At 37.0% G+C, this 24,594-nt stretch overlaps 1 protein-coding gene across 3 annotated transcripts in view; it reads left to right on the plus strand.

Annotated features, from left to right (window-relative positions):
* Positions 1–29: 29 nt before the first annotated feature.
* plekhg4 (pleckstrin homology domain containing, family G (with RhoGef domain) member 4) overlaps positions 30–24,594 on the plus strand; it is a 74,649-nt gene continuing 50,084 nt past the window's right edge. For 2 of the 3 annotated variants that reach the window (XM_043245192.1, XM_043245193.1), the window contains exon 1: positions 30–389. In XM_043245192.1, coding sequence (XP_043101127.1) covers positions 312–389 — 78 coding nt within the window. In that variant the 5' untranslated portion in view covers positions 30–311. Of the gene's footprint in view, positions 390–20,871; positions 21,053–24,594 lie in introns of those variants that run through there. The other variant, XM_043245195.1, reaches the window with a different exon arrangement.

Here is a 24,594-nt window from a genome sequence, read left to right on the forward strand (position 1 = left end):
ACATTCCAAGGGCCTTCTGGGTGTGTCTGTCAAAATGTTTTTTTCACTCACATGAAAGAAAAGAAAATTACTTCATGGTTACTCATAACCTCACAGCTTTAATCTTTAATCAGCCAATCAATCTTAAAACAAAAAAGGTCTTCCCTTTTCAGACTGGGATAACAAAGTACATTACAGAAAGCACATGAGGTTGGGGTCACACCTCTTCAATCAGAGCCATTATCTTTCAGTGGGCTATAAATGTGCGTAACAAATCCACACCCACAGCACTGGGTCACAAACACCCATGATGGTTGTCATCAGGAGCATTTATGCTTTGTACAGGATATATAAGCTTCTATGCAGCACAGTACCTGTTCTTTGTTGTTGAGTTTTGGGCAAAAAACAAGGTGCGTTAATTTATTTTGTATTTATGTATCATCTTCATGCCTTTAATGCTTTTGCTTTCTGAATAACAGGGTTTTGTGAATCTGCATTTTAATCTTCAAAGCTATATTCATAGCTGTTTTAATAACCAAAATGTATAATGTTGATGTTTAATGTCATTTTGTCCATCATTAATTGATACTATATTTATAATCATGAATAATTCATTATGGTTCACCCGAATTTTATGTTCTTCAGTAGTATGGGCTAAAATCTGTTTTGTGTAAAATAATACTGTACTGTAGGTCCGATGTGATGCAAGATGTCTACAGAATCATTTACAGAGAAAATGCACAGACTCCTCTATTTATATTCTAATGCACTTATTTTAATGAGGTTTAGCTTGATCAACCGTATGCCGGCACAATGACTTTGGCATGGATTTCAATTTTGTTTCTAAATATATCGATTCTCTCGGTCTGTTGCTCGAAATCACGTCTTTTTTTTTTTTTTTTTACTGTACCGCACAACAGAACAGAATTTAAGTTTTGCGCTTCATATTGAACGTCATTTAGCCCAGTCGCACCAAAGTGTTGTTGAAGCTGCCGTCCCATTGTTTTGTATCGCTGTGTAATTCATTGTATGTACCGATGATTGTTGTGCCTTGAGAGGAACAGTGGTAGATGCTGAGAAAGAGGCCTTGTTGATCTTTATTGTGCCTGTAAACAGTACGGAGTGGTTTAGTGCTGCTGTATGTAGTCTTACTTGAACTTGTCGTGTTAGCAGAAATGTTGCCTCAGTCATTTGACCTCCCTGAAACTGAATTGGAATTAAATGATCCACCCTTTAAATTCAAATGGTATTTTAATCTCTTTTCTCCCATATGTGTTTATTTTTATCTGTATTAGTTATCTGCGTGCCAAATATTGACTTCCTGAATAAAGTTAACATAAGAGAGGACAGAGCTTTTGAATGATTAGTGTTTGTCTCATCTATTCGTGATAATTTACCTTTCTAATGTTCAGACAAAAACATATCATGTATATATATTCCTGAGCGTGTCATATTTAGCTGGTCTCAGCTGGCTTTTCACTCATTTTAGGTAGATCCCCAGGAGGCCCAGTGAAGGGAACCTTTTGGTGAATAATGAAGTTATATTCCCCCTTCAACCCAGGAGTCCCTGTGGTTTAGGCAGGGCTTCCCTAGACTGCCCTCAAAAGACTACAGCGCATTTATGTGCTAATGTGCCATTTTCTCTTCCTCAAGCCCTGAAACAGATCTCAGCCAGCGATGAAGTCACCGGCGACAGAACAAAAGTTAGATTTGAATGTGGAGACTTTAAACCGATTCCACAAAGAGATTTTCCCACCTGACTAAATAGCAGGGTTTTCTGTTGCTGGCCCTCATAAGTAATCTTAAGGTTTCTCTCGTCATGTTCATAAATAAATGTCTTTATGTGCACTATATTTTTATATATTTCTATAGGCCTGGCTTATCTAATTCATTAAAATCGTGAAACTTAAAGTATGTAATCATTTAAAAGCATAAATCAAGTTTCATTTATTTAGTTTTTGTTTTTCTTTAAAAATTCTGTGTTGTAGATTTATGCAATTTTAAGACATAAAGTATTAATTTAACTCATCTATTAATGAAAATTAAATTAAATTATTTGAAAAATAAACTGGATTTAATATTACAATTAAAAACATTGAAGAAATACCGTATGATTTATCCCTTAAAAGTAAGGTTCAGCTTTAGTAGCAGCCTATCACATGCATTTTACTGAACAACGTTTATTTAGACTTTTTCTGCCACAATAATTTCTATTTTGACAGGTTGCAGTGTGTATGATATGAGGATAGTTTTACTCAAATGAAACGGTCAAATGCTGATAAAGTGACTCTTAGAGCAGCTCTGGAGATGTTGTTTATGTAATTTTGTCCTCATTTAGTTAGAGGACAAGCAATAAAAATAAAAACGTGCGTCTGTGCTATTCATGAACACAGTCTCAGACACACAGAATTCATGTTTAAATAGTCTTTTGCGGCTTAATATTTACAAATAGGAGTAGGAGCGTGTTCATTTGTGTGTGTGCACATGTTCGTGTGTTGTGTGTCTTCCATTCTTTAATGGAAGTGACATTAATGAAAATTATATGTTGTATTAAAAAAAAAAGAAAGACATGAAAAATCTATTTTTCCTGTAATTTTAAGGCTTAATTCATAGCTAGCATTTTATATATCCTAAAATCAAATTAAACATTTTCATACATAATTTTGCTGTAAATATCGCACAAGAATGTGTCATATTTAATTGCAGCAGGCTTTTTACTCACACTACTAACAAAATAATTATGATGTTGCAACGGCATACCGTAGGCCAGGGGTGTTTATCTAGTCATTCTCTCAAGAATTACTGGCATGCAAAATTTAATAAATAAAAACGGCATCAAAAGTAACACGACACTATAATGTTCAAAAAAATTTCAAACGAAGAAATAAAACATCAATTACAAATAATAATCAGCATATAAATTCTTCCGCCAAGTAATATAGGTCGCTGTTTAGCGTACACAGCGGCAGCTTGGCGCATTAATACTGCGACAACCGTTTTGGCAACACATCATCCGTTCGGAATGAAGAGTCAGAACCAACCGTTAAACAATAAATATGTAACGTATTAAACATCGCTTTACAAAGTTTAAATATTTAACCTGAAATCTAGATACGATTACAGAAGTCGCGCTCGTTTTGAATTCCTGTCAACTTGTCGACCTCTGTTTACCACACCCCAGGTAACGTTACAATCAGCTCTTTATTAGTTATTAACAGGTTAATTAAATATCACAGTAGTTAATGCTAGTGCAAGTAAATATGAATATCGATTACTTATTTAATATTGAGACTAGACTCATATTTGAGTTAAATTAAATGGTTAGAGTATGTTTTAAATGTACAAACACGTGCTCCTATCGCATTGGTCTGTGGGCCGTTCGTTTGAACCGATAAATTTAACGTTAGCCAACCGTTTGGAGGTCAATGGAGGTCATTGGCCAGGACGCTTCTCAAACGGAAGACTGCATCCTACGTGGGACGCGTTTGTAGGCTGCATAAAGATTTTAGATTATTTTTAGAATAACATCAGTTGTAAATTTGACCATTATTCTTAATGAAGTTTAAATCGTTGTATTATGCGCACGACCCGCGAATATAATGATAACTGAAATAAACCAGACTTGATGAAGTATGCAGCCTTCCGTTTGAGAAAAACTGTGATCACGTGATATATCGTTTGCCTGAACGAATCGACAAGAATCGGATTGGCCGGCTTTACTGGGCAGCTTATGTGCAGTGAGACGCTGTTAACATAGCGTTTGATAATAAAGCTGATTCCTTCATTTGGATGCACTGATCTAAATATCACGTAGTATTAGCTCTGTGGAATCTGTTAACTGAAAATGTGGTGGAAGCCACATGCTCCTTGGGACTCTTGTAAAGGTGTGGAAAAGTGCCTCATAAGTAATTTAGTAGAATGAAATTGGAGATCTTTAGGGCAAAGGACACGGGCTCAATCAGGAGCCATATTTCTCAGACCACAGAGGCCTGTTAGAGGTGATTAACTTGTACATTTGAAAATTGTTTCCATTTGTTGGCAGGGCCCTGTCCTCCACCCCTGTAATGATGATGGCAAAGGCCAAATTCAGTTGCTTCTTTTATGAGACACTGTTGTTGCTGCACACCAGGTTTTTCTTGTTATACAGTATGTAATAGTATATCAGTTGTTTTTGCATTTGAGCGTGGCTTTTTATAGCAGTCTTCGACAAGTGCAAATGTGACTTACAGCACTTTTAAACAAATTGTTTTACATTAATCATATTAATCACAGCATTTTCTAAATTAATAGTATTATAAAGATGAAGGATTATTATTATTAGTTGAATTCTAACAAATAAATATCAGCAGTGCCCAGGAAGTTTTGTGGTATAAAAAAAGAGGATGGAGGATGTTTTCCCATTTTCATATTACCTTGAACTTCTGATGTAATAAACCCATCTGGCAGGTAATGTCATGTGCACAATTATATGTTTGAGAGATAGAAGTACAGATAGCAATAAATTATATTTCCAGATTATTTGCAAATAAAATATTAAAATCTGTCATATAATAAAAGCCACATGATATATAGGCTCATGTAAGTTTTTCCAAAATAGAGCTCCCTCGTATTATTCTCATATGGTTCTTTAACGATTAATTTACTTATTATAATTTAATTAAAATAATAAACAATTCTGTGACTAATATGAATCACACATTTGATTCTATTTGCAGGCTGCATATTGTCTGTTTGTGGTGCGCATTGAACTGATCAAACGGCAGTAGTGTGTGGAGCTCACAGTAGCTGCCATCCCTTGTGCAGGTCCAAGAACGAAGCTATTCTTTCAGGGCTTAATTGTGGGCCTGTCCGGGGTAGATTAGAGGGCAGTGTTCATACAGCTCCATCCTTATTGGCTGGGTGAAAATTGTTCCCCCGGGTGGAAAACCTGCTCACATTCTTAACAGACACTTTGCATTGTCACTGTGCAGCAGATCATCCGATATCTGGCTGATCTGTCAGTGGGACCTCCAAACCGAGAACAGGAATTTTCCATGTCAGGCCGGAGCACTAGTTGATTAGAGCTCCAAATGTTCTGTGAAAGGGCCCCTTCTGGTTAATCGCAAATTATGATCATATGTGTTTTTCCGGAATAGTGTGGCGTATCACGTACGTATTTTCTATTCATGGCTGGTTTAGCTAATCAGATGATCTCAGATGAGGTTTTGCCACCCTGTCTTTTCCATTGATTAAATAATAATGGTTTTCTGTGCCAGAACATTCACAATTAATCGATGTGTCAGTCTTGTACAAGTGTATGAAATGAAAATGAGACTCAAAACAAAATAGAGCTATTATAAATTATGTTCTGTGATTTTGAAAAGTACTGCCCATGGCCATTTTTGCCTTGACTTCTCTTGTAGATAATCACTACCTGTGATTTTTTTTTTTTGGCCAGGTTTGTTTTCCAGCATGTATGTGCTTGCTGCATAGGAGTATTTTCTCTACATTGCACAACTGTCTGCTCATCCCCCAACCCTTCCGAACAAGAGCTGTGGAGATTAAGCACACGGTGTCTGTCTGTCTGTCTGATTTTTTTTTTACATTTACCTTGGAAAAGAACAGTGCATTTTATATAGCATGAGGCTGTTATGTATGTGTCTGAGGTTAAATGGGGAATATTGCATTCATATTTGTGTTTTTTCTTATTAAATTAGATGAATAATAGAATCTGCCATTTCCACAAGAGAACATTGGATTAAATCAAAAGTAAAGTGTTAGTTCAGAAGCAAGTGTGTGTTACTTTTTGTACATTTGAGCTGATGATGAGATGTTGTTTTGGCATACGGATACACGTTTTGAACTAAAAGTAAGTGATTGGATGATTTGAAACAATCAGTTGGTTCTCACTGCAACACTTACTGTGTATTTTCTTCTTGGATATTTGACAACATCACATGACCTGTGATTGTTCTATGGCTATAAATAAGGCTTCTGTCTACTGGAATGCGCCTGCCTTAGCCTTCGTATGACTTTCAGAAACTTTACACTCTTAGTAAAATGGCTGTGGATGCTGTTCTAACACATTTAGTTTGACATTAGTTGTCTTTTATGGCTGTTGGGCTGTAATCAGCCAGATCTCATGTACCATAACTATGTTAAGAATGCGTTTATGTTTTCTCCTTTCAAATGTGCCTGATTACATAACTGTGCAGCAACTGAGTTGAAAACAGTAGGTGGGATTTAAGAGTTGCGTCAGGGTTTGTCGTGTCAGTGTATAGTGGTTTGATGTTTCTTAACCTTCTGTGTATCAGACAAATGTGTGCCACGTGAAATGAGGGTAAATTAACATAGCAGATTTGGTAACAAGTAACAAGACTTGCATCCAATATATCCATGTGGGGAAATATCTTCACACGTCCCTCACAAAAATATCCTAATTTCTGTTGATAATGAATTTAAATAATCTTCGATGGACTTTTGTGAAATCATCGACGTGACAGATTTGTTTGAATTCATTCAGTGGAGGTTAAGAGCCTCTGGACATCAGACATGGTTTTCTGAACATCCTCACAAATTCTTAGCAGACAGTGAAGTGAAGGTTAGGGTGCTCCATGAAAGAGGTCTTTGTCAGCACCAGAATAGTACTGACTCTTGCACTTTAATTTTCCTCTTCTGTGTCTTTGTTGGCTATTTTAGCATGATACGTAACACTGAGAAGACCGAAGTCTTCAGTTGTGTCCATAGAGACCTGAGACAGGAAGCTTCACACTAGATCATGACAATGAATCTCTCATAATGTAAAGACCACATTCTGATGAGTGCTTTGTGTGTTGTTGCAAATCTGGAGAAAAGGAGAAAAGCAGGACACTCTCATGCCATCTGAGACCCCCTGTCTAAGTTCAGACAGCCCAGTCGTCGGCACCGTGCATGATGAGCGCCCTGAGTATTCTTGTGTTTTACAGAGTGAGAAACTGAGTAGATTTAATGTGTTATGTCTTCTCCAGACCCACTTGTGCCATCACTCATGTTTCTCTTCAGCAGCGTAGCACCAGTTGAAAGAATAAGCGTATATACAGTTAAGTAATTCATATTTTTATTCAGCAAGAACACATTACAGTGACAGTCAAGACATTTGTAACGTATTAAAGACAGTCAAGACATTTGTAACGTATTAAAGATTTAAGTATTGCTCACCTACTGAGCTTTCTATTCATCAAAGAAGTTGTAGAGCTTTTTAACATTGATAGTTACAAGGAATACTATTTAAGCACCAATCCAGATATATATATATCAGATTTATGAAGGATCTTGTGACACCGAAGGCTGGAGTAAATCAGGGATAAATCACATTTTAACATGCATACAGTACGTTTATTTTAAAGTGTAATAATATTTCGCTAAATATTACTGTTCTAATGTATTTTTAATTAAATGAATGCAACCTCGATGAGTGATATATGGTTTAATACATAGACAAATCCCAAAATGCATTTCGAATAAAAGTCATAGCAGGAAATTTTTGCAAGCGTAATGCATCCAGCATGGCAGAAAGCAGCAGAAGAGTATCCACGTTGATATTTCCTGCCTGTACTGAGTTCCGATGACCTTTAGCAGAAGGATTTCAGTAACATGTCTGTCTTAAATCAGTCTTGAAGCAGGCTTCAACAGATCTGAGAAAAGACCTTTGTTTTTCACCTTTTTTGTCTGTGTCACATCCACACCTTTTGTGGGCAATTTCTGTTGACATAAAGAGGTGGGTCAACCTGCTCTGCCAGAGTTTGAACACTTTCCATCCGTTTTGTGATCCATCAAGCGCACGTCTTAGTTTTGTTTACATCATAAGCTAAGGGGGATCTATTTTGAACCACAGCAGGCTGTCTCTGTTTGCAATGGCTGGGATTCTCTCTCTGACGTGATGAACGCGCAACATGATAGATGCACTAAAAAATGTTTCCTTTAAAATACAGGAAGTGGATATGGAAAAGTTGATGTATAAGAGAAGTAGTTTCCACCAAAAGTACTTTTTCAAAAAGCATCAAAGAGACGATGTTAAATAACATTCTGTTCTTTATATTCTCCTTACCATTTATTTTCATTTGGCACAGTTTCCATCCTGCAGTCTGGTATGTGACGGCAAGTGTACTTTAGGGCTGTTTTGTTAAGGGTTGTATATCAGTATGTCTTGTGTCTGCGAACATTTCCAAAGACCACAAGCTGTATGCCGTAATTTGAGTATGAGTATGTTCCCCTAGTTTCGGTGCAAGTTTTTTGGCCTGGCTGTAAGTGTGTGGGTGGTTGTGAAAGGCAGTGCTCGACTGTGTGTTTGTGTCTGTGAGGTAACTCTTATTGTAATGTCAGTCTTCACTACTCAGACTTATTAGATAGGAGAGTCTCACATGCTACAACAGGCAGATTTGGGAACAGTGTGAGGAAATGGACAAATGAAGTAGTTTACTCTCCCTGAGAGAGAGAGAGAGAGAGAGAGAGAGGAGAGAGGGAGGCTTTACAGAAGAGAAAGGGGAGGAGTTTTCCTCGGCTGAGTTACCACCGTGACAGACAATCTCAGTGTGTGTATGAGTATCTCACAGGGTGTTTTGGTTTTTCCTCTCACATGCTTTCAGCATTATCACGGAGGGTCTTCAGAGCTGGTCTGTTTTCTGATTAGACTGATCCTATAGGACTGAGAGCTGTTGTAGTCATGGTACCGCAGATCTACTAAGGGTAAGTGACTCTCAGATTGAACATTTCGTTTCGGTGTCTCTTTCCACCTGTCTCTGGAATTCTGCCTGTCCACTCACTCACTCACTCACTCACTCACTCACTCACTCAGCCTGCAGTCACGGCTCTCCATGCCCGAGCAAGTCAGCCTGACACTTTCGTTCCCCCACTTTTCTTCTGCTTGCCTTTACTGTGTCTTCCCCTCCCTTTATCTCTGAACTAACTTTCCCCTCGCTCTCTAAAATCTGAATAACTTTTTTAACAAAGAAATATGAAAATGTACATTGTTGGTATTGTAACAGGTAACCATTTTGCACAAACCCCACATTTTAATCACCATTTTTACAGTTCACTATATGGTCCTGCAGTGTAACAACAGATGATTTAAATTGCAAATTGTACATTGTCAGTTAATTTGAAGACTTTTTTTGTGTTAACATTCCAGTTAAAGTTGCAGAGTAATTACTCAAAATATTATAGTTGTAGATGAGTGGTTTTCAACCCTTTTGACTCCCTATTGACCTCAACAATATTTGTAGACCCCGTGATGTTTCCATTTGTTTATTTACAAAATAGTGTTTTTAAAATGTTTCTAAAACTCCTATTGAAAAAATAACTATATATCAATTATTAAATTGCCCATGGAGTTCACTAGGATTATATTATACAGAATTTTTAAAGGTCTAAAATTGCACTTTCAATTTTATATATATATATATATATATATATATATATATATATATATATATATATATATATATGTGTATATATTTATGTATATATGTATTTTTTTTTATTAAAAAAAGCTTAATTTATTGCCCGTTTTTTGTCATTTTAGATAATTTTAGGTCAATTACTTAGTGGACACAGAGTCCTGTTTGAGAAACACTGATATGTGTAATGTGATGTGTAATGTTGGACCATCCTTATACTGTTTGTTCTATACTAATATAAATGTATTTTTGACTTACTATGTGTAAACATATTTTTGACTTGTATTTGTCCATACAGAGAGTGTTAGTGTGCAGGAATGTTTGTGTGTGTATGTGTGTGTGTGTGTGTGTGTGTGTGTGTGTGTGTGTGTGTGTGTGTGTGTGTGTGTGTGTGTGTGTGTGTGTGTGTGTGTGGACAGATGCCTGCACAGCTCAGTATTTTTGTTTTAAATAGCCCTGTTAAGACTTTGTGTGCCATGACTGCGATGAGTTCACACACCATTAACCTCACACACATAAAGAAGACTGTTCTTACATCAGCTAGGTCAATGAGGAGTCCAGATGAATGGCTGTTGAACTTTTAGACGTGGCAGGATGAATGTGACTTTGTTGATTTAATAGTACTGAAGCCCCTGTTTGACACCTCAGTCTAACCGGCTCATAATATGCACTGGCCTTGCTCTGTTAACTAAACAGGAATACTGAACTGAACATCATCATCTGTCTGCCATGTATTACAGCTGATGCCAGAGTAGGATGTTAAAGTAAATACTTACCCCTTACTGTCTTTTATTACCAAAAAAGTCCTGAACTGATTTACATATGTCCCCCCAGCAGGTCCAAGTAACCCTGGAATTTCTGCTTCTATTTCTATCATTTTTTTTAATGCAGATTTATTTATTAAGATGATGCATTGCCCCATACATAATAGAAACAAATCATTAAGATGGTCAATTGCTGAAGGTTAGCTACTCTGAATTATTGAGACCCCTTTGTGAACCCTGTTCTAGTGTTGTATACAGTGCGGTGCCGTCACGGCTGGATGCGTCTATGCACTACAGCTGGACCTGAAGCTACAATGTCTGACCCAGAGGGCACTGAAAGTGTGGGAAACATACCTTCAATGTATCTCTGTCCAGCAGACTTCTTTTCCTCAGCGCAAAACGAAAAATTTATGCTGCGCTGAAAATGTAATTGAAAGACATGTATGAGTCTTACTCTGTGAGAAGCATGTTTTATTATTTGAACTTGTTGCAGGGAAATTGTGGAGGCACATGAAAATATTTATGTTGTCGGAAGACATTTGTTAGGACTGCCCGTGCCAATTGAAGTAACTACAGATTGGCCTCAAAGTGGATGTGTATGACCCGTTGACATTTTTTGTGAAGTGTCATGTGGCCAAAATAAGCAGAGCCTGGTAGAGCCGTTGCTAAAATTTACAGGGCCAGAACAAAATGTTTATAGGTGGGCCCCTCTCTGCCATAGGGGACCCGCCTCACAGGGCCTCAAGACGACTGCTGCCTGGTATTAGGTGTGATCAAGTCTTTTGCTTGAATAGAAATGAACAGAAGGGGAGAAAAAGTAGGCACGGACACAGGCACAGGATATTACAGATCGTCTGTGCTGAACTATAGTGAATACATTGCTCTTAAACTTCAATTTCCTCTGCTGAAGCTTCAGTCATCTGCCTTCTCTCATCCCAGTACGAATGTGCTTATGCACTGCTTAGACGTAGATGTGACAGTGAGAGAGACTGAAAAAACATTGGCAGTTAGCTCTTGGTTAACAGAGGTTTTCTGTGATGCATATCCCTGGAGCTGGACTGTCTGATTTTCCTAACCTGAGGTTAAACTTTTCACTTTTTTTTATTCAAATCAAATGCATATCCTCTCTCACATTCTTTTTTTCTCTTGGAATATCCTTTGTTTCATGTTTAAATTACACAAACAGTCTGGTGATTTCCCCAGTGCTGGTTTCTAGGTCTCAGTTCGCATAATAAGTTGGCTGTAGGTGAATCCTTTGGCTCAACGAGGAGGATGAAGTGGGTTTACAGAACTGCAGGCGGGTCCAGAACAGAGTGAACGTTTGCACTCCACGCAAGCGATTATTTATTGAAATTGAGAGTTGATTCTTTCAGAGTGTTATATTATTTCAGTAATGTTTTATTTAGTTTGACAATGTCGCCTGACACCTTGAACATCCAACAACTCTTGAAAGCATGTGCCTTGAACAGGATTGCAAGATTAGAAGTTTCATCCATAGTCATTATTTCAGAAAGGGGATGCTTGGTAAAACAAGTGACCTTAAGTCATCATGACACATTTATTTATTTGTATTTCGTGGGACAGCAGTTAGATAGGAAGAAAATTTTGGACTCTTTTCCTGGTGGACGGACTGTAATATTTTGCCGAAAACCTTGACTCTTGTTTACAGCCACATGTTGTTCAGTTTGTCCACATTGTATATAAATGGGATATCTGATAAAAACAAGCATAGTGTTAAAACAAAAACAGATGCTCATGTAACCGAGATCTGGTTTAAATATCTCCACCATCACAATGAAGGCCTGTTGTTTCCTGTTGTCTCGTTTTCATTTAGTGAACCACCAAAGGGTCTGTCTGTCTGTCTCCATTTTTCTGTCCAAATAATAATGTTTTAGATAACAAAATAAAGAAACGGAACTATGAAAGATGGTAAAGATGAAGAGAAAACCGGTCAAGAGAATAATGCTGAACTTAGTGTCAAAATCCGCATATATTTAAAGCTCAGTTGGGCTTGGGTGGACCTGCTCAGTCCCACTCTGATGTAACACTGAGACTCTCAGCACATGTAAGGCCTACATAGTCTGCTTCTCTTCATCCGTGTCAGCCAGTGATCAACTCATACTTTTTCTGCTTTATCAAAATATGTTTTTTGTTAGTCATTAGGTTTCCACTGCAAATAATTTAGAGATGTGCCTTAATATTGTTTTGTGTGTATGATTTATTCCCCATGTTCTATCCTTTCTCTGATTGGATAGCTATCTGATTGTGAAAATACCAGGTGTAAATGCCCTTAGAAACGCATTCAATGCAGATTTAAATGTGATCACTCAAACGCTTCAGGAGGTGGTCTGAGCCGCATACCAGAGGAAACTGTGTGTAAATGCATCTGGTTGTTGAAACCTCATATGCAAAAGGTAAAAATAAACTTGAATAGTGAATAGTCAAATATAATAACTCTAATGCAACACACATCGCCGTGGATGGGTGGACATCTCTTCTGAAAATAAAGATATTTAGGATATCTATTTATTTTTGTTGTTTTGTTTTTTTTGGTTTTTAGAAGCCCTCTGTTAGATAGCCTAATGTTAAAAGTATGATTGACCTAGACCTAGAAAAGCCATGTAAATTAATAAAAGCTTAACACGGAGTATTAATAATGGAGACAGAGCAGGACACAGAATAGGGGTTTGTGTTTCAATCAGTTAACTTATTAATCAATGCACTGCCCAGTAGTCATGTTGTAGGAGTCATCAGTGACCCCATGTTTAGTAGATCAAGGTTCTTACTTTTACCTGTGGACTCCACACACAGTAAAGCTGCGTTCAGACGCACCCTTCTGATTAGTCACAGGTGAGTCAAGTCACCAGGGCTCCACCTGTTAGTGAGTTTCTATCCTTAAATCACATACCTAATCCACAATCTTGAAATGTTTAGGCCTTTAAGTAAGTTCCAGTTCTTTCAGTCATATTCCTACAAAATCAAAATTCAGTGTGTAAAACTGAACTATTATCCTACAATAATGAATGCATGCATAATTTACCTGTGCTTAGTTCATACAAAACTCAACTGCAGATTCTTATCTTATCTTTACGAGTAAAAAAACAGATTGCTTTATTTTCTGTGTAAAAAAGTGAACTATTTGGATGCATTTGTTGACTGTGGTTGTATGTGAAATAAGTGAAATGTTTGTTGGTCACCAACACTGTGCCGTTTCATCCCACAGTGGCCTGCATCCTATCCAGGCTCATCATTCAAACAGACATTGTAAATAAATATGCTGGAGGGTTATCATATTTTTGAAGGAAACTCATTTTCTTTGAAAGCTGTGGATCATTTATCCTCTCTTTGTGTTGAAGCTGAGGTTAGGGGTCAATGATGTTGGTCAGTCTTACTTAATGGCTTATGGCTGACTGATGTGTACAAATAGTTTTTGACACATTTTACATGCTTCGGTGATGTGTCATTGGACAGGCCTTTTCAGAAAATTTGTATGCGCAAATTATAACCCATTATGAACTAATACGTTTATACATTCATTTCGGTTATTTTTTGTTATTATTACTGTGCACATCTGTCTATTTTTATATTGCCTACACCACTTTGATAAGAACAATTATTTGTTTTGCAACATGAAATATTTGTTGTGATTTTTTTTTTTTCAGTTTAAAAAGAGCACTGACTTGTTCAGCCTGAGTGAGTTGTTTCTAAAATAAAACAACCCCGCAGCAATCTGCATTATGAACACTTCAGTTCATCACCTTTACAAAAGGCTTCATTTAAAGCACAGACCTCTCACGTGTGTCACAGAATCAGTTCAAATGTGTTGAGGGTGTGTTTACGTGTGTCATACATAAAAACGCAGATGTTGACTCACTAGGTAACCTGCAGTAATTTGTTGACTTTTACCTTACCTCAGCTTGGTGCAAAAGAAGCATTGTGCTTTATTGGACTTGTATGCTCTGGTTTTATTTAACTATTCACACTGCAGGTGCTCTTGAGAGCACGTGTGGACTTATTATTTTCAATGAGGATTACTTGTGCTTATGTTCACAAAAGCACGTTTAGCTGTGGTTAACCGTCCATTCAATAGACACTTAGTTCACAAACAGATTAAAGTTTATAGAACTGAAGCTGAACTACTCTGATGTAAGGAGATTTGGTAAGTAGGCCTGGTTATTTAACGGATGCTACGCTTAATACAGGCACAGCAAATTTTTCTAGAAAAGTGTTACCATCTTCTCCTGTTGTCTTTCACTTAATGCCACACATTGAAGCTGACAAAACATGTTTTCCATTTCATTCCATTTTACAGAATTGTTTCATTAATGAAGGTAATTCAAAAAGTAGAAAATAGTAAAGGATCATGCTTTTGATATGACATCAGAACGTGATTCTGGTGGAATGATTATGATGGCACATTTTTAATCTTGTCTTTGTTGAGGCTGTTGCTGACAGGCGCTCGGAGCGGCAGTGATTTACAGAGCTAAAGTCAATATTTAAGACTGATGTAATACCATCAGACAGTCATGGTTTTATCTGGAGGATATCCTCTCTCACAATGGAGGTTTGCTTTGAGTCGAGCAAAAAAGCACCAACCTTATACTAATGATGAAGAAATAAATGTTTGTGTGAAATCTTTTTTATTTTCTAAATTTTATACATTTGAGTAAAATACACTTGGGGTGGGTGGTGTCCTCTGCCCTGTTGACCTTGATCCCACAGGATGTGAGTGAGTATGAGCCATTGAAATGAATGATTCAGCACAAATCACTCACATTCTAAAGTGGTAGCCTGGTAGGTGGTTTATTTCGAGATTTAGTTTTGCTGATATAGGTCGAGCGTAGGTCTGTGTACCATTCTTTCTGTCTATCTGTCGCAGTGGCCGTGAATGTTATGCCACAAATTCCCTCTCTAAGAAAAAAATAGAGAATTCTGAATGGCTGTAGTCACTTCTTTCTCCATTCTCAGTTTTACTGTAGCTACTCACAACTAAGTGCACAGGCCTGGATTTATAGATATTTGTTTGACATCTGTGATGGTTCTTCTCACACGTTTTGATTTTCAGAAGGAAAACAGACTCTCTCTTCATTCTCTCAGCTTTTTTTCGATTCATAGAAACACATGGTATATTCATTCAGTGGACCTCACGTGTGCTCTGTCATTCATCTGTTTAATCCTTGTTTTCATTGGTGATATGGGTGGAGCTCAGATTGGCTATTATGTATCTGTGTATCGCTGTCGGTTTAGGCTGGTAAAGTTTACCTCCTGCGACCGAATTTTAGTGGAAATTGCTGGAATTATTACAGGAACACATGAGGGTTTATTTCAGCAGTCTCTGCGTTAGCTTGCTTTGTTTTTCTTTTAGAATCTAAGATCATATCTGTATTACTGTTTCTTATCCATTCATATCATATATTGGGGAAAAAATCCTGTTCATGATCTGTTATTCTCTCTCTCTCTCTCTCTCTCTCTCTCTTTCTCTCTATTTTTTTGTTCTCTTTATATAAACTGTGTAATCTAGGCTAATAAATGTAAAAATAAGTCAGTTTCTCAGTCCCTGGGGCCTGTCAGAAAGCAGAGGGCTTCAGGTTAACTGGTATCAGCAGTGCATTAGTCATTCATGCCAGACAAACTGCAAGCCCTTTTCATGTTTAATCACTTAATCAGATTGCGTTTTGGAGAAACAGATCAGGACAGACAGTCTTGTTTTTCCATCATCTGTGTTTGTGAGTGTGTTCTTGAGAATATCTGTATGTGGAAGCAAACGATGCCAGTACGAAGTCATTGTAAAAGTACATGAAGCAGTGTCATGTTTTCAAGACATTTTATGTTCTTTTTCCTAAATATCCAGTCTTTGACTTGTAATATTTAAAAAAACAACTTATACAACAATCAATGATGCATACACTGAATAGATAAAAAACATGGATTAAGAATAACAATATCATATAAAGATATACCATCATGGAAATCTATGGCAAAATAGTATGGAGAGCGTGCTGTTACTTATTATTACTGTTATTTATTTTTTTATATTTTGTATTTTTTAGGCATACGTAAGTGCAGAGAAGCCATTGGAAGAAACACTCTAAATTATACCAATAAATAGCTAAAGACGTGATCCTTACTGGTTTGTATTTGAAGTGTATGTAGTGAGTAAAATCCACGTGTGGGTTCATAATACTTGATGTTGGAGATTTGCAGCTTACATCAACAAACACAGAGAGAGGGTGAAACATTTAGTTTGTAAGTACAGTAAGTGTTTGTGGTGCACCATTAACCTCCAGCTCCACAGTTTATTTCTCATTGGCTGGTTGCCTAAGGCCTGGGCATGTAAGTCCTGTACAGACTGATTCCTATCTCTGGTAGTGTTGTCACTGTACCGAAATTCTGCACTCGGTATCAGTACCACTGAAAATCCACGCTTCTCTCTACTAATATCAGTACTAAAGCAAAACACAAAAACATGCTAATTAAAAAACGCATTATTTTTGTTAATAACAAACTAAAATAAAATTGACAAAAATCAGTTGTGTTTCAGGTTTTTCCACAAGTAATAAAACAATAAACAAGTTTCACCTAAATTTAATTTGTCGTTTAATTGTTAAAATTTAAACACATTTTATTTTTTCTATTACAAATGAAAACATTGTGTGATTATTTCTTAAAAAAATACATTTGTATTCGTTTTTTTTAAACGGTAGTGGTAGTAGTAGCCTATCACATACACTATTACATCTACATAATAGTAATATATTTCTGCCATAATGTCTAAATCAAACTTTTTGACATAAACTGCTGGAGTGATCATCTGTACTTATTTTCTCCTTCCTGCTTTTACTGCTTCTTCCTTTTGTTTTTGTTGTTTAAGAGCCAATATGCTGATCAGTCATTACATTATCTGACCTCTGCATCAAGGAACGGTCATCAAGCACACACTCACTCTGACCTGTAGATGTAGTCCTTCCCCTTTGTCACACTAACCTGCGGACATAAGAGTGATACAGTTGCTTGGGAATCAATATATATTCCTGTTGATCTCAGTTTAATTAAGGTTAAATAATGACTACCTAATTACATCCGGTATAACTCTCTAATTAGTAACTTCATTCCTTCTCACTTTACATAGACTGATTTTTGAACTTGAAGCAAAAAACATTTCTGTAGCTGAGCAGCTGTTCTTTTTCCTCAAACTCTGCTCTGTTTGTGTAGCCTGTGATAAAGTGCGCTGCACACACACACACACACACACAGGAACCAAGCATTACTCCTGATGACAGCCTTGGGTGAAGGACCATGTCATATAACAAGCCATTAACAAAGGGTGCAATACAAGAGCTGCTTGCCCCATGGCTGAATATCCACTCTCCCTCTGATTTCCACTTCCTGTCATGCAGCTACTGCGTGGATTTTAAGAGATCATTTCTCTGTCTGTTTACAAGGTGATATTATCAGTGTCAAAACTGGTCTTACGGAACAAAATACACAGACATCTTGAGATTGTAATATATTATGATATTAAATTAAACGTATATACCACACATTTGTATAGTTTACATACGATTTCTTAATAGGGAAACACAATGGCTACCATCGGTTACTTTTGTTTCTATTACACTTTGGATTTTAATGTTTTTGGCATGGCAGTTGATCTTGTAGTTTGAGGAATCTTTCCTACATGGTTTCCTGCTGTTGCTGTGTGCAGCTGGAATGTGAGTGTTCATATTCCAGCCACTGCCGAGTGCGTTGGCTCCCCCTGGTTACTGCATACACTCAGCTCTCTACAGACTTTTAGTGTGAGAGAAACAGGCAGCAGTATGACTGATTTACACCATCAGATACATGTAAGAGGTTTATCATTGCACCTCAGCTTCTCAAATCACCTTCAAGTGATTGCAAATTCCGTTATGTTAAATGAAATATATAGTGGATAATAAATAAAATAAAAATATTAAGTGAAAATACACTACCTAAAGTCGAAGAAGCTAAATGTTAAGTGTATAGGATATACTTCTGTACATTAGTAATATAAAAAAATAAAGTTTTTGCAATGTAGACATTATAAGAAATTATATAAATACTTTGGTATGGTACTGTACCAATGCTATTATAGGACAGGGTTAAACATTCAGTACTTATTTATACACTACAGGGGTTCCTGTCCTCTATCTCTATCCATCAAGTGATCCTTGGCTTGTAAAAGGTTGAAGACTCCTGGTCTATAGCCAAATGAACATGTGTTTTTTACATGCCTGGTTAAAAGTAAATATATTTTAATTGAGGAATGGTCACATGCTTGACATAGAAAGTTTTAGTGAGGTATGGGTCGTATACAGCACAGGATCTATTTATACTGGACCCCTATAAAAATAGACAAACCTAACCCAGTGATGAAAAACGTAAACAGACTGACCCACATATGTGGGTTCAAATTAGTATGACCTTAATTCATTGTTCAGGTTTACATGCAGCTTGGTCATTGGTACCAATCTAAGAAATCTCCGTTGTATTGCTCTTGCTGATCAGCCTCAAGCTAAATGAGTATTCTACCCAGTGTGTGTTCCCAGCAGTGGAAATATAAATGCCAAATTAGTTTTAACAATATTGATTATCTTTTCATTTTTACGTATATTATATTTGTTGACTTTTCTAAATGCTTTGTCTACTTTAATGTGGTTAAATTATTGATTGTAAGGGCCCTCTCAATGTTACTTATGTAAATTAATATCCAAGATGACACTGAAAGGTATTGGTTAAAAAATTGCTTAAACCTAGTTTTCATTTAACCAGATGTATTTAGCAATTTATCAACACCGAGTTACATTTGTTTGCCAAGTATGAGAGCTCTGTGAGCACCAAACCAACATATTAGGTTGATTTCTGAAGGATCATCTGACACTGAAAATTGGAGTAATGGAGTCTTCAAACTTCCACGTTGCCATCACAAGAATAAATTACGGTTTCAAATACATTAAAATATAAATCATTCATTTAAAATTGTTAAATTATTTTACAATAGTAGCTAACATTTTAATGTTTTAAATAAATACAGCTTTAGTGAGCATAAGAGACGTTTCAAAAAATCTTACAGATCCTATTTTTTAAACAGTAATACACACATGGATGCAGTGTTATTATGGACATGTTTGTTGTGTAGAAGCTTTCACTCAAAAATTACAATCCTCTCATTAATATTGCATCTTTATTTAATACAAAAATACTGGTAAAAATGTACACATGTACAAGAAAGACGCATACAGACTTTTAAAGAAAGAAAAAAATAGTTAAAATAAAAATAATAAAAATTATTTGGTTAATTATTTAATAATGTAATTAATTAACTGTGTACTGAAAGATGACTTAATTCAGCTTAGACCAGCTGTGCATTTGGCACTGGCCCTTTGTGACCCTTGTTCACTTTACCCCTCATGGTCTGTCTTTCTCCTGGTTGATCCCTTCTCATCTTTTAGACATTGGTGAGCAGATCAAGTGTCAATCACACATCTTGGACAGCATTTCTCCTCCCACTAAAGCTCTGTGTCCATTCACTCTGTCAGCAGGGAGTCAGTCTCTGGGTTTATGTAGCTTTCTCTCCAGATTACAGTGTTTCCAACTGTGTTTTCTCTAGAGTCCTGTGCAGTAAATACAATTTCCTGAATGATGTATTTTGGAAAACATTTCAATTTAAAAGTTCTGTTCCTATGTTTAATATCACATAAATTCAGTCAAGGTTACTTAAAGGAATAGTTAAAACAAAAAATAACTTAAAAATAACAATAATAAATATTTCTACTTTTTAAATTATAACTGCTTCTTGGCTGACCGCTGAGATGACGTAAGTTGCATGATGCATTGAGTCAGAAATCATAAAAAAAAAAAAAAAAAAACGGTTTACATTATAATTTGAAGACTGGAAATATTTGTGTTACAAAAACCTATTGATCTGCTTCTGAAGGTGTGTAGATTAGTTTCACGACGGATATATCCGATTTACGGAGCTTCAAAATTATGGTCGCTATCCAAGAGCATTACCAAGCTCAGAAGAACCGGGATAAATTTTTTAAAATTATAATATTTCATCGTTTACAGTCCGCACTTACATTTAGAAACTAAAGTGTCTCTAGTTAAAGTGTCTATAGTTTGTTAATTCAGTACTTAAAAGTTATTTCCATTAAGGCAGCATTTATTATTTATTTATTCATTTATTTTTTAGTTTATTTCAATTACTGGAAAGTTTTAATAGTTTTAGGTAACTTTACCAACACTGGTTGAATAATTTTAGCAGATCCGAATTTGATGCACTTTGTGTAAAAACATAATTTCAAAGGAATACTTACCCAAAAATGGAAATTAATCATTTACTAACCCTCATGGCCTTTTTAAACCTGTATGACTTTGTCTCATCTGTGAAACATTATCATAAGAATATATGTCAAAGAAAGTTAGAAAACATAGTTTTGGTGCCCAGTAAATATATATATATATATTTATATAATATGCTGCATATTTAAAATGTAGTATGCACATTCGTGTTGACACTATTTTTCCCTTGTGTCTGCTTTGCTCCAGCAGCTAATGTAGAGTGTGATTGGGAGGGTCTTTGAGCTGTGGGTGTGGTCAGAAGTTTCTGAGTGACAGACAGACAGGCAGACAGCGTGAGAGGGGAGGGGCAGAGAGTGAGTGGGCGGTCTCTACCTCGTGAGCTGCTGCAGTGTGTGGGGAGTGTGTCAGTGTGTCGGAGACCTGCAGTTTGGAAGGGTTAGTGAGCAACGCACACACAAACTTGCCCACTCAGCACACATGCACGCACACCCGCGCTCAATCGCGGCACGGGATGCGGCCAGATTCGCTGGAAAATGAATCTAATGAACAGAAGAAGAATCAGCCTACAGCATGGTGAGTACAGACAACTCTAGAGTTTAGAGGTGCTAATGGCTTTACCTTACGGGGGTTGAGACGGGGAGGGGGGGAGACGGGGGTACTGTTGCTGTTTTTACTGACTTTTACTGTACTGCTGCTGATTGACTATGCCAGCAGTGTGAGGATACACTTCAGCTATAGGGGAGCATCTTTGTGGTGATGTAGTGTGATTGTTATACATGTTATATGTGAAAAGGACCTTTAGTCACTATGTGTTTTTGATGAATAAGTGCTCAGAGTGTGTTGGTGGTCTTTACTGTCCTTGACGCAGGTAAAGCAGCCAAGGGAATGAAACTGTGGATTCAGCATGAATACGCTCCGCTGAGAGCTGACTGCGTGCTGCTGTTTTTCTGTAGGTTTCATAGAGCCAGTTTGACTGTGTCTGTGTGTGACCTCTCTTCATGACTATTGGGGTCTTCCAAATGCGTGTGTGTGCGATCAGGCCTGTCACGCCAGCTGTTCTCTGCATTACACTCGTCTCCTTTACATCTCGGCAAGCCTATAAAGAGGTCAACCATGCAGAGAGGAAGGAAAGTGTGTATGTGTGTACAATGCTCTTGGCCTTTCGTTTTGTTGTAAAGGTGACTGCTGTCCCAAAGGTGAAGAATATCTTTTATCTGAAACCACATTTTCTTAATCGTAAAACACTGACATGTTATGGATTCAAATTAGCCTCCGCTTTTATGTTTTGGTTTGCTGGGCTGATATTGAAAATGAGCCCAGAAGGAAAGAACAGGGGGTGGAAAGAGGGGCAAAATGAAGTGTTTGGAGTGGAAGTACATTGTTATTAGTACACTCATATGCTCATTCTTCACTCCAAACCACAATTTCGCTCCGAGCAGGTTGCGCTGTGCTACATCTGCTGATTGAACCACAAACATTCGTTTTTCTTACGCTTTACGAGGAACTTCCTCTGACCTGGAGTGTATCGTCTCAAAGAGCGCTGCTGGGCTTGTCGTGTGAGCAATCGCTCTGTCCTTGTAATTGAGTGAGCCGGGTACAATTTACAAAGTCAATCTAAACATCCATTCCCCCAAACCGGCCAAGCTGCATATGGTTCAGTTTTTCAGGAAACGCTGCAGCTCTGGCTCAGTGATCTGTAGCTTACAATAGCTGTAGAGGTAACTGGAAACAAATGCGTTTAAAAGCAAAATAGCCTCCCGCTCATTCATTCAAGCCCTCAACTGCTTGTTAAGATGTCGGAGGCTTAAATTAGGCCCATTTATTGTGTCCCTTTTTGTGTGTCTTGACAACTTGGCGGAGAGGCAATCTTTAATTCGACCCACCTCGCTGTAGAGACATTTGTCCAAGGGTCACTGGGTTATCTAGTAGTTGTGTTTGAAGAGAAGGTTTACTCAGATGCTTCAGAGAGGTCTGAGGTTTGTCTGTTTCTGTTGTCAGGTAGAGAGCTGTTCTTGAGCCTGCTCTGATGTGTTAAACTTTAACCCTTCAGAGTAACACTGTGTGCTTCTAAGATTATGACTCTTGACTGAAGAATTTCATCGCTCTGTTCTTCAGGAGGCCTCACGAAAACGGCAGCTGCAGGGGTTTTTGTGACTAGGAGTCTCAACAGTAATAACAAACACCTTGTGTATTATATTTAATGTGCAAGAATCTGTTTGTAAATTTTGCTAGTGGGCAAATTTGCCCGATATGTGTGTCTGAGAGAATACTTACCTTTAGGGCAGTCTGAAGAAGTAAAAATATATATGACAATACACCCCTTCTAGGAAACACACATATTCCATTACTATTGAAATGTTTGGGGTTGGTGTGATTTTATTTATTTTTTATAAAATATTTAGGCTCACCACTTATATGATCAAAAATACAGTAAAATATGTAATTTTGTGAATTATTACTGTAGCAACAGTTTTCTAAATGTAACTTATTCCTGTGTAAAGATGACATTTTTTGTATTCATTACTCTAGTCTTCAGGTGTCACATGGGCCTTCAGAAACAATTTTAATATACTGATTTGTTGCTCAATAAATATTTATTGTGGTTATCATATATTTAACTTTTTTGAAAAGGTGATAATGCTTTTTAAGGATTGAATAGTTAGAAATCTTTTGTAGCATTATATATATGTCTTTACTGTATTATTTTGATGAATGTAGTTTGAAAATATTGTGTGCGTGAGAGATAACAGGAAAGCATATCTCATGGCTGCTCTTTATATTGTGAAGGTAGAGGAATGCCCGCGATGCTTCTCCTGATCAGACCTGTTCAATACAGAGTATAAAACATGATCTCAGCATTCTCTTTCTCGCTCTCTCGCTCCCTTCTGTTCCTTTCTGTCTGGATATTCTAGATATGAACAGAAAACATATCATTCTCACCACTGAATAAACAAAATGTCATGTTAGTTCAGCACTCAGATTGTGACATTTGGTTATGATTCATTCCAAACCCTGCTAATGTTTAGCTGGATAGTCCTCTATACTGCAAATGCTATTTATTATGCTATTATTGTCTGCTTGGCCTAACCAATTCATATGTGCTTTACAGGTTCTAAAATGTAACACTGCAAGGCCACATGCTTGTTACGCAGCAAGAGCACTCTGATGTGTACAGACTTAGAGCATCCAGCACGTTTAGGGTAGACTGCTTGGTTTTAAATAGTTTTTAGTGTGAATGTTAAAAGATGTCTGAGTAAAGGGAAGCATTTGTACATGTCATTGTGATGTAATGGGATTCAGTCAGAGTGTAGGGATGTTCACTGGGGACCTTTTAAAGTTAATTTTGTCCTACATATCTGTAAATCACTGTGCACTCACTGGTCATCTTTTGGACAACTGTTAAAATACAGGCACAACTGAAGACATGTGGAGTTGCGAGAGAATACTATGCAATGCTAAGAGTTTTCTACTGCGTACACTAAAAACTAAACTGTAAAATATGGGATCAAGCTTTGACTTGTTCCCTTTGAGGCATTGATGCTAATCTTCAGTCATTTTCATGCTATTTTCTCACAGGTTGTCTTCATGCTATAGTAAATTGTCATCAATGTTAGCTGCATAGATATAGTCTTGCTAAAAGTAGTCATACCATAACCGATGTTCCACCTGTATGCATTTTGTAATTCTCTGAAACCAAATAATTTTTGTCTCCTCCATACAGTGAAAGGCAATGCGGTTGACTTTGACTGTAAGGAGAATTTTTTTCATTTTCAAAATGATATAGTGTTGTCAACACAGTTGTTGTTTTTCAACAGAGAAGCAGGTACGAGATTTATCGGTTTAAAATACGACTTTGTAATATAAATAAATCAGGCTTTCAAAACGCAGATAACAGATCTCTGAATTTAACCGCATGAATCAATGTACTGTTATGGATCTTGTTTGGGTGGCTCTTGCTGCTTCAAGAATGCTGTCACACCCTTTGGGTCTCTCTTCTTTAACATGGTAATCCCAACACAGAAAAGAAAACCCTTCTGTGTGGACCATTTGAGGAGGAAATGAATGGTTCATTTGTAGAGGAAAGGACAAAGAGGAGGATCATAAAAATAAAAGTG

This window comes from Puntigrus tetrazona, chromosome 7, assembly GCF_018831695.1.
Source record: "Puntigrus tetrazona isolate hp1 chromosome 7, ASM1883169v1, whole genome shotgun sequence".
Taxonomy (NCBI): domain Eukaryota; kingdom Metazoa; phylum Chordata; class Actinopteri; order Cypriniformes; family Cyprinidae; genus Puntigrus; species Puntigrus tetrazona.